Source organism: Chrysochloris asiatica, unplaced genomic scaffold (assembly GCF_000296735.1).
Source record: "Chrysochloris asiatica unplaced genomic scaffold, ChrAsi1.0 scaffold00142, whole genome shotgun sequence".
Lineage (NCBI taxonomy): Eukaryota > Metazoa > Chordata > Mammalia > Afrosoricida > Chrysochloridae > Chrysochloris > Chrysochloris asiatica.
Genome location: NW_006408660.1, coordinates 3,217,028 through 3,228,694, shown reverse-complemented (window position 1 = coordinate 3,228,694; position 11,667 = coordinate 3,217,028). Strand labels below are relative to the sequence as shown.

Genomic DNA, 11,667 nt, shown 5'->3' with positions numbered 1-11,667 from the left:
TTTCATCTTGTTCAATTGTCCCTTTAATCATGAGATAACGTCCATCTTTATCTATTATGCTGGTTTTTGCCTTAAAGTTTATTTTATCAGAGATTAGTACTACCACTTCTGTTTGTTTTTTATTGCAATTAGCTTAGTATATTTTCCATATTTTAACTTTTAATCTGTTTTTTCTCTGTGTGTGAGATGTGTATCTTGCAGACAGCATATTGAAGGATCTTGTTTTCTTATCATTTCTGCCACCCTCCATTTCTTAACTGGTGCAGTTAATCTGTTTACATTCAGTGTACTTATCGATTGTTGTTGTTGTTATGTGCTGTGGAGTCGGTTCCAACTCATAGTGACCCTGTGCAGGGTTTCTGAGGCTATAAATCTTTACGGAAGCAGAAAACCTCATTTTTCTTCCATGGAACAGCTGGTAGTTTCAAACTGCTAACCTTAAGGTTCACAATCTGATTAGTAACCACTACACTAACAGGTGTTGCTGCTTTCTTTGTTCTGTGTGCCTTCCTGTGCTGAGTTCATGCTTTTTATGTTCTTTCTTGTGAGCGTCCTCATAGTTTTCATGTTTCCATGTCTTCTTGGATTTTCATTTTCTTAGTATGTTGTGAAGTGTTAATTTTCTTTGAGGTTACCTTATAGTCCATTAACTTTCCCCCCCATTTAGTGCAGTCTATTTTATCCTGTAATCTACCTGACCATCTCACCATCTGTATCTCTGTCCCTCTGTGTTTACCTTCCAGAGTCTCTTGAGTGTGTTCTTATAGTTTTGTTCTGTTCTTGACTCTTCCTTCTGTCGATTTAGTTCAGGGAGGTGCTGCCATGTAGGTCAGTCTCTGGTTGTTGTCTGTTCTTGTTGGTTCTCAGACCACAGAACTCCCTTTAGGATGTTTTGTAGCACAAGGTTGGCTTTGGAAAAATCCCTTAGCTTCTGTTTATCCTGGAATGTTTTGAATACAACGTCGTATTTGATTGATAGCTTTGCTGGTTAAAGGATTTTTGGTTGGCAATTTTTTTCTTTCAGGGTTTTATATGTGTATCCCCATTGCCTTCTTGCCTTCATAGTTTCTGCTGAGAGATCCGAGCTTAATCTGACTTGCTTGCCTTTGTTTGTAACACTCCTCTTTTCCCTAGTTGCTTTCTGGAGTGTCTTCTTATCTTTGATTTTGGAGAGCTTGATTATGACACATCTCATTGATTTTCTTTTGGGGTCTAGCTTTCCAGTGGTTCATTGAGCTTCCTGAATGTTTATCTTTTCACTTGTTAGTATGTTAGAGAAATTTTCTTCCAACAGTTCTTCACCTATTTCCTCTATGAACTTGTGTGATTCTTCTTGTTCTGGAATGCCGACAATTCTTAAGTTATTCCTCTTCATGTTGTCCAACATGAGTCTTAGACCTTTCAAATTTTTTTATCCTTTTTCTGTTTACTCTTCTATCTTTGTGGTATTGAGAGATTTGTCTTCCAGCTCCCTGGTTCTGCCTTCTATCTCTTGTTTTCTACTCCTTTGCCCTTTTAGTGTATTGTCTATTTCTGATGAATATTCTATTATTGATCATTTGGACCTCTTTCTGTAGGTTTTGAATTGTTTCCAATGCTGTATCTATCTTATTTGATTGTTTCTGTAGCACTTTCCTGACTTCTTCCTTATTTTTCTCAACTCCATTGTAAAGCATTTTGAAATATTTTATAATGATTTTTCTGAATTCCTTCTCAGGTGTTTCCAAGTCCTGCCCTCCTTCCAGAATGGAGTCCAGGTCTACCTCTAGGTCATTTGTCTTAGACATTTTATCTTTTTTCTGGACATATGCTGATATGGTCATCTGCTTTTACTTCTTGGACATGTTTAGTGTTTATCTGTGGCCATAATACTTAATTGAGTATGTGTTTTGGTATTTTTTATGCTTTCTGATTGCCTCCAGGTAGATGTGATCAGGATGTGGGCTTCCATTTTCATTCTTCTTATTGTTTAATGCAGAGTAACTTTCACAGGTGTTGTCTTGTCTCCCTGGTGTATGGCAGTTGGTGATGGTTCTTGCCTGGATTTTGCTGTTTTATAGAGTATAATTGTAGCTTGACTATATGGCAGCCATTGCTGTCTCTTTTTGGGTAGTATATGGAGGGATGGAGTCCCTCAAAGGTGGAAGGGGGAGCATAAAACAGCAACAACCAAAAAACAAGAATTAAAACAACAACAACAACAAAAATAGGATTGGATACTGTAGTCTATAATCGCAGAAAGGGATGAGGAGGGAGAGAAGAAAAAGAAAAAAAAAAAATCTGTAGCCTAATATGAGTATGACTTTAATATCCTCTTTCAAGCTTCTTGCCTTCAAGGCCGTCTGATAAATTTCAAGATGCCACTGTTGGTCATTATTAAATTTTCAGCCTGTTTCATTTTTAAACTGTCTTTCCCTCTCCACACCCCTTGTTCTGGCCTTTTCTGTATTAAAAAAAACAACAACAGTTTAGGGCTGGCTCTTGGGCTGAGAGGATATGTGTGAATGTGTGGCAGAAGAACCCACCAGTGGTGGTGGTGGAGGGTGTCCACTTGCTCAGGCACCCTCTCTTGTCACCAGAACAGAAGTGCACAAACAGTGGTGGTAGTGGGGCAATGAACAGATACCCCCCAAAAAAGAAAATCAGAACAAAGCAAAACAGACAAAGTGTATTGTCCACCTTTGCTCCGAGGTTCCTGCAGCATTTCTCCATGGTGTGTCTGCTTCCCCGTTGGTCTTGCCATTTGGTCTCACCCAAGTTGTTGGCACTAGGCCTCCAAGCCTGGCAGATTCAAAAGTACACGATTTCTTACTTGTGCTAAAAGTTTCACTAGTTATAAGCCTTCAAACTTTTAAAATATTCTTACCTATGTGGTTTTGAGTTTTGGAACTCTGCTGTGAATTTACTTGCTGGTATTCTGTGGTATGGCTGATGGCAAAACTCACTGCACCTCTACCCTAGCCGCCATCAAGTCCTGCTGGTTGAGTTTCTTGAATGCTTATTTTCTCGTTCTTTAGGATGTTAGTGAAAATTTCTTCCAGAAGCTCTTCAGCTATCTCCTCTGTGGACTTGTGTGATTTTTCCTGTTCCAGAATGCCAATAATTATTAAGTTATTCCTTTTCACGTTGCCTAGCATGAATCTTAGGCCTTCTTCAGATATTATTCATCCTTTTTTGTGCTTGCTCTTCTATCTTAGAAGATTTATCTTCTAGCACACTAGTTCTGGCTTGTATCTCTTCAGTTCTACTCCTTTGTCCATTTCTGATATTCTGTTATTAATTGTTTGGGCTCCTTTTGTAGGTTTTGAATTGTTTCCAATGCTGTAGCTATCTCATTTGATTGTTCCTACAATGCTTTCCTGACTTCTTCCTTATTTTTCTCAACTCCACTGTATAGTGCTATGAAACATTTTATAATCATTTTTCTGAATTCCTTCTCAGGCATTTCCAAAGCCTTCCAGTATGGAGTGTAGGTCTACTTCCAGTTCATTTGCCTCTTTCACTTTATCTCATTTCTGGACATGTGCTTATATGGTCACCTGTTTCTGTTTTGGGGGCATTTTCAGGAGTTATCTGTGGCCTTAATACTTAGATGGGTGTATATTTTGGTATTTTTTATGCTTTCTGATTGCCTCCAGATAGATGTGATCAGGAGATGGGCTTCCCTTTTCACTGTTCTTCCTGAGAAATTTCAAGATGTCATTGTTGGTTGTTGTGACATAACTCAGGATTTAATGTTCAGCCTATGTCCTTTTTAGTCTGCCTTTCTTGCTCCACAACCCCAGTTCAGGCCTTTTTCCTAGTGATAAACAGTTCAGGGCTGGCTGTGGCCGTTTTGCGCTACTGTTTGGTTTTACGTGGAAACTGTCACTTTAAATGTCGAGAAGATCTGTGCATATATGTAGCAGAATCCTCCGGGGATGGAGTGTCCACTCGCTCAGGCACCCCCTGTAGTCACCAGAATGGAGGTGCGCAGACAGCGAGAGACCAATGAACAGCTACCAAAAAAAAAAATGTCCAGACCGTTATCTCCTCAGTTCTGTCAGGCGTCTGGCTGCTGTGATCCTGCCCCTGCTTGATCTCTCCCAAGATGGCGGCTCCGGGAGCAGCTGAGCATCTTGAATTAGAAAGCAATAGATTTCTTACTTCTGCTACCCATTCCTCTAGCTGTAAGCCTTCCAACCTTCTAAATATTCCTTTATATATGGTTCAGGGTTCTGGCACCTTCCCCTGATCCTGCTTGGTGTCCGGTATTCTGTGTTGTTGTTGACAGAGCTGCTCACTGCACTTCCACTCAATCCACCATATTGTTTGTTCTCCAGTCCTACCTTTCTTGATGCCAGGCACTGGTATGTGTTTATGTCTTGATCAAAGTGTGCTTGCAAAAGTTCAGAATGGCTGTACTGTATCAAGCCAGCTGACAATTCACCTATGTCCTCTCTCATGTTTTTTATTCAGTATTCACACTTCTTTAATCTTTCTTCTGAAGCTTATAGTTCCAGGATTGTCTTTTGTATTTGTTTCTTTTGATCATTCATGTCTTTGTTGTTGTGTGTCTGTCTAGCGTGCCATCTTGCCAGAAGTCATCTACGAATTTTTGAAATTCCCCTCTTATTGAAAATTATCCCTCCCACATACACACACTATTAAACTAAGCTCCCCCTTGAAACCTTGTAATCCAGTCACTTCATGCCTTTATCGTCCCCTCATTTTAGGTAGTCAGTATCTAAGTTGCCCATCCCTATCTATATCAGCTGGATGCTTCACTGTCAGCTATAGCCCTCTTGGCTATGTCCTTGTCCATAAGCTCAGGTGTCACCACATTTTGGACCAACCAGTCCTTCTTTTCTCTCCCATCTCCAGGTCCACGGGAGTCTGTGGACCGTGTTTGAACTCAGCCAATTTCTTCATTGCTGCCTTTCCCCCTTTTCCACTCAGCAGTAGACCAACATGGGTACCAGCAGATTACATGGCTGCTTATGTGTACCCTTTGAGTTTCAGTGTTAGATCGGGGTTTGTCTTGCTTTGTTGGGTTCCCGGTGAACAACTTCCTTATTTTTATAGTACCCAGTCATACTGCCATTTTTGTTTATGGTTTTTCATGATGATTGTTCTTTAAAGATGTAACTTTGTTGCTCTAGGTGTTCCAGGCTGGTCAGCTTGTCTTTTCTAGTGGGAATGTCCCACCTCAGAAGGTTCTGGATAGGGCTCAGGATTCCACTTAAGGTCCTATACTGCTAAGGCTACACAGGAGGCCTATTTCACTGGGCAAGTTGTAGAACCCCTTTTAGGTATTCCAATCAATTATAGGCTGAAGATGGGCTTACAAGTTTACTGTAATCATATTTCCAGACATTCCTTTCTATCCAACTCAAGTTTCAATTTTATAATAGTATGCACGGGAAACCAACATTTATAAATATACAAACATGTTGGTAGTATTTCCCCTGTTCAGACTATGCCTAGATCCCTGTATCCCAAAGCCCTGTTGTTCTAAGAGTGAGCATGCATCACTATTTATCTCTGTCCCATTTAGCCCATGCAAATCTGTCTCAGTGTTTCCCTGTCTACCTTGTTCTTCCACCCCCCTCACTTCTTTGAAAATATTTTAAAATGGGTGAAGAAAACCTTTGTAGCACTGTATCAAAACTGGAAATTTAAAGGATTTGATTTCTGTGACTATTAACCTTCTATCTTACAGAAGGAGTCCTGGTGTGGTGCTTTAGGATAAGCTCTGAACTACTAGTCACAGGGTCAGTGGTTCAAGCCCATTAGCCACTCCTTGGAAAACCTACACAGCATCGCTGTGAATCAGAACCAACTTCAGTGACTCTTAACAGCAACACCATTATATAGAAATAATACATTTGTTAAATTCTAAAGGTATATGATGAAGTCCTGGTGTGGCGCTGTGGGCTAATGTGCTGGACTGCAAAGTCAGTTTGGACCGCAAGGTCGGGGGTTCAAGTTCACGAGCTGCTCCTTGGAAACTATACAGGGTCACTATGGGTCAGAATCGACTCAACACCACTTAACAGCAGCAACAAAGGTATAGGATAAATTGGTAAACACTTTATCATATATAATAATTCTATTAGTGTATATTAAGAACTTTTAATAGAGTAATAAGTAAAATATAAGCCCCCTCCCCCCCATGGAAAAAAATTGGACAAAATACTTAACCAGAAGGTCATAGTGTACTTTATAGCAATAAAAAAATTTTTTAAACCTATTAGGCAAAGGGAGAAAAGATTAATATTTGTGATTCAGTAAAGTTATAGTGGAAATGTTAATTGTTGTGTATTATATAGAAATGAAACTAATAATATAATCTTACTACTAGTAATTTTGTTGATAAGTGTGAAGAATAAAAATGCTGCATACCATTTAGTTCAATAGTTTTACAACAACAACAACTCCTAGGAAAGTGAAATCTAAGAAATACATGTACATGTGTACATAGATATCTAGGAGGCATTTCTAAATATATTGTGTTTTTGAGTTCCAAGTGATTCTCTAGCAGGACCTTTAGGATTCAATACGTAGACTCAGTTATAGCAGAGGTTATTATAGTGAAAACAAGATATGGCAGGATAAGCAAGGGAAAAAGGTAACAAGACACAGGTGGTGCCTGGAGGACTCCATCCCAGGCTTCCAGAGCTCTTCCTGTATGACAGAACCACATGGAGAGAATTTTTCCCTCCATCATTAAAAGAAAATGCATTAACATTGACAGAGAGGCTGTTAGAGACCTGGTGCCCACAGTTTTCATTAGCTGCTTATGTAGGCCTTTTCTGTCTGTTCCTAAAAGGAGAGCAGGTGTTCCCCCACAAATCATATTGTTTTTACATACAATCCAGAAATAATGAGCTACTCTTACTCTTATCAGTTAGGGAATGTCCAAATGTGAGCCAAGGACCAACCTTGCTGATGGACTTGTCTGTAAATAATTGTATCAGGTCTACTGTGGTGTGGTGGTTATATGCTGTGGAGTTGGTTCCGACTCATAGTGACACTGTATAGGGTTTCTGAGGTTGTAAATCTTTACAGGACCAGAAAGCCTTATCTTTCTCCTGAGGAACCACTTGTAGTATCAAACTGCTGACCTTGAGGTTAGTAGCTATACTCTTAACCACTGTGCTACTAGAGTTTCTTCAGGTCTACTATAGCAACACGTTTATTCACACACTGTAGTTTACAAAATAATATGAATATTGGGAATTCAATTTATTTAAAAACTGTTAAATAGATTGTAAAAATAATTATTTTTGGTTGTATTTTTTTCATCCATATTGCAAGAGTGAAAGGATCTTATTGCAAGTCTATTAATGTTGTGGGTGTTTGGGTCACCAGATTACTTTCTGCCTTATTTTTCAAACTTTTTGTCATTTTAATGTTTTACTTTTATCATCAGAGAAAGAAGTTTCATTTAAGGGTAAAATGACATGTTAGATAGCTTATCAACTCCTGGTGTGGCCACTGTACGATAAGCACTGGACTGCGAACCACAGTTCAAACCCACTAGCTGTTCCTGGACACGGTTGCTAAGAGTCAGAATTGACTCAACAGCACTTACAACAACAACAGGGTAGGTTATCACTCTCATTATATGGATAACAAAACAGAGTCACAAGGTGGTGGCTTGTTCAATATTACCCAGCTAGTAAGTGAAAGTAGGGACCATTCAAAAGCAAACTGATTGATTCCAACCAATATTTGAAAGATATGAAGGGAACAGATTGAATAAAATGACTATTTGGATGCTTCTGTTTAAGGGACGTTTCTGAAGAACATAAGAAACTTTCTTTAGAGGAAGAGACTGTGTGGTTAAGGATCCGTTCCTTAACATTGAGGCTGATCAGTGGACTTCCAAGTCTTAACCACCCGGTGGAGCCAAAGAACTCGGAGAAGACCACTGAGAATGGTATATCCTCCCGGATTGATATACTGCGTTTGCTCCTTCAACAGCTGGAGGTGACCCTGGATACAGGAAAGCGATTTATTGAGAAGCAAATTCAGGTATTGTCAATAAGTATTCACGATTGTTGTTAAGTGCTGTCAAGTTGATTCCAACCCATAGTGACCCCTGTATAGGGTTTCCGAGGAGCAGCTGGTGAGCTTGAACCGCCCAATTTCAGTTCAAACGGCTTTGCAGTCTAGCACATTAACCCACAGCGCCACACCATTAGAACAGCGATAATTAAATTTGTGACTTAAAAAAAAGTAAGTTAGGAGTATATGAATAGTAAATAACAGTATTTTCTCCCATTTTAAGGCATCTGGTGGAAAGAGGAATATTTTAGACTTAGTATTGTAGAGGCTTCCTCAGTTGGAAATGAGCAAAACTAAAATAGTGTTTTTGTGTAATTAATTTTTATTAGCTATTTAATAAATTAATCCAGCATTCTTATTTTCACTATTATGATTTAGGTTGGTTTTCAGCTTGCTCATCATCCAGAGCTCAAAACTGACTGTGAGATAGGTTTATCCAGCTGCCAGAGTGTCTTGTTTTTTATTTGTAGGCTATTGACCTTACTTAAAAGACATACTTTTTTCCTTTCTTCTCCAGTATCCTTTCCTTGGTCCTGTATCTACCAGAATGGCTGGATTCTTGAATTCTGGCTGTTCTCAGTGCCAGACTAGCTCCTTTCATCTTGTTAGTGACATTTATGAGTTGGATACCAGTGGATTAGGTAAGTGTCCACTTATATGCATGTATTAACTAGATTTTGTCATTGAATACTTAATAAACATAGCCAGATATTTAGAACTTAACAAATTTGAAAAAGTTGAGGGGTGGTGGTGGTAGCTGTTCTGGAAGCTTCTTCTCTTTCCCTTCATCTCTCTGTTTCAATGTCTTAGTTATGGGATTTAGATGGTTAGAGGCATTTAGAAGAAAGATGTTCCTTACCCATAGTTGCTTGGAGGTATCAATTTTTCATCTTTATATTACTAAAAAAAGTGAATGGAAAGGTTTAATTTTTTTGTTTTTCAATTGTAGAGGATACAGTGGAAATCCAAGAACGAATAGAGAATTGTCTGAGATCTTTACTTGAACAATTAAAAGGTAAGCGCCTAAAAGTGGATTTGTCCACTTTTATATTATACATATTTTATGTGGCAATGACTCAGATTTTTATAGAAACTATGGGAAGATTAGAACATAAACATTTTCTGGGTATTTTTAAAAAATTGCTTTTAACTTTTCAGAGTTTTTACAAAAGTAGTAGATGCCTGTTATAAACAGTTTGTAAGTAGGTGCAGACTTCCCCCTTTCTAGTCTTATTCCCTTAGAGATAAATATGGTTAACATTTTGTAGTCTGTCCTGCTAGATGGTATTCACATTGTTGTTGTTATTGCAAAGTGCCGTTGAGTCAGTTCCAACTCATCATGACCCTTTATAGGGTTTTTGAGGAGCAAGCAGCTCATGGGTCTGAACTGCCAGTCTTGTGGTTCGCATTCCAGTAGTGATCCTACACGGGCATATGAGTATATATGGTGGTGGTGTGCCGTTGAATCGGATTCAACTTGTTGTTAAGTGCCATTGAATCAGTTCTGACTCAGAGCTACCCTGTATAGGGTTTCCAAGGAGTGGCTGATGAGTTTGAACCATCAATGTTACGATTCAAACGACCTTGTGGTCTAGTGCTTATCCTACAATACCACATCAAGACTCTGTTATATATATAATATAACAAGTATATATTAGTTTATTCAATATTATAAAATTTGGTAATACTCTATTGTATTTTATCAGTATATCACATTTATTTATATATCTCACATTGAGTATATAAATACTTGAGTTATGTCCCTTATTTATATAAATGCTTTGTGAGCATCTTGGGACATAGTACTTTGATTACTTATTTAAGTATTCATTAAATATGTAGACGTGAAATTGTTTGATTAGGGGTACACATATACATTTAAAATCTATAATTGTCTTTTTTTTTTTTAACTAGGATTAGTGTTACAGATAGGAGTTAGTCTTAGGGTAAGGAGTAATAATGCTTGATCTAGTTTTAGGGTTACAGTTAGGTTATTTTTAAATTTTCTAATTGATATCTACTTGATTTCCTCTTTATTTGAAGATTCTGTAACCACATTACAAACTGGTATGTCTGTTTTCCTATTTTCAGTCTTGTAGGTTTGTTTTACTTTGAATAATTCTATATGTGGATTAAGTTTTGGGTGATCTTGTCATGTATGTTACTCTCAGGTTGTTGTGGTTTTCTGTCCAGAGGACTCCCTTTAGTTTTTCTATAAAATTGGCCTGGTTTAAAAAATTCTTTTAATTTCTATTTTTTTGGAAATGCCCTTAATGTTTGCATCCTACAATTTTTCTGGTATATGATTTTTGGTTGGCAATTTTTTTCTTTCAGAATTTTATATATGTCATCTATTATATTCTTGTTTGCATAATTTCTGCTGAGAAATTTTTTATAGTGTTTAATTGATGTTATGTAGAAATGTTCTCAGGTACTTATCATTTGTCTCCTGGTGGATGTGATAGAGACTGGAAGTGTGAATATAGTTCTTTTTTCGCTGTTTGTACAGTATAATTTAGGGTGGGTTTATGTGCCACCTGAAGTGTAGGGGTGTCTGATCCCAGGCAGCACGTGATGGGGTGCCACTGACTACTGACGTGGCAAGATTAAGACGTGAATGTGCTCCCAGCTTCTAGTAGGTAATAGAACAGGGAGAATGGTACCCCCTCCCTTGCCTCCAATCTGCAGCTGCAGTCCTATTCTTGCAGGCTGCTGCATCAACAGCCATTTATAAAAGTTCAAAATGGCTGTTCTGTGCCAGCACACAGTCCACCCATTTTCCTTCTCTCTCGCTTTTTCTATTCAGCTTTCTTTTGTCAGCACTCTCTCCACCCCCTCCTGAAGCTTAGGTAGCCAGGATCCCCATCTGTATCTGTCTCACTTGGTCTCCCATTCTTTGTTGCAGAGGTCTGCTCAGTACATCCTCCTACTCCTCCATCTTACCCAGAAGCAAGAGTCTTTCTTTTCATTTGTACAGATGAGCTTTTATTTTATTATCCAAATGAAGAATGTTTGTTAATTAAAAGATGATAAAGATTAGTATATAAAGCATGGTAACTGTTATGAAGATGCATTCCTGCAATTCTGTTTGATATTTATGTCCATAATGACATGAGTTCTTCTAAGTCATTCACTAGCAATATTAGTTTTATTGTGCCTTTAGCCTATCTGAAGGAGCTCTGGTAGCATAGTGGTTACAAGTTGGGCTGCTAACCTCACGGTCAGCAGTTTGAAACCACCAGCCATTCCGCTAGAGAAAGATGAGGCTTTCTGCTCCCGTAAAGTTTTACAGTCTTGGAAACCCTGTACAGGGTCGCTGTGAGTCAACCAACTCCACGGAACACCACCACCCACCACTTAGCCCATCTGTGAAAAGGCATAGCTTCTGTTGAGGTTCTAGAATATATAATTCATTGTTGTTCTTGTTGTCAGGTGCTATCAAGTCGGTACTGACCCATAGCAACCTTATGTACAGCAGAACGAAACATTGCCTGACCCTGGGCCAATGTCACTACTATTGCCAAGCTTGAGTCCATCGATGCTGCCACTTTGCCAGTCCGTCTCGTTGGGGATCTTCCTCTTTTTCTCTGACCCTCCACCTTACCAAACATGATA

General features: G+C 38.6%; 1 protein-coding gene across 1 annotated transcript in view; it reads left to right on the top strand.

Moving 5' to 3' along the window:
- Window positions 1–11,667, top strand: part of NAA25 (N(alpha)-acetyltransferase 25, NatB auxiliary subunit) — a 157,616-nt gene that overhangs the window by 113,012 nt on the left and 32,937 nt on the right. Inside the window, exons 18-20 of the mRNA XM_006870459.1 lie at window positions 7,776–8,019; window positions 8,570–8,693; window positions 9,002–9,067. Of these exons, the coding sequence (XP_006870521.1) occupies window positions 7,776–8,019; window positions 8,570–8,693; window positions 9,002–9,067 (434 nt within the window). The remainder of the gene's footprint in view (window positions 1–7,775; window positions 8,020–8,569; window positions 8,694–9,001; window positions 9,068–11,667) is intronic.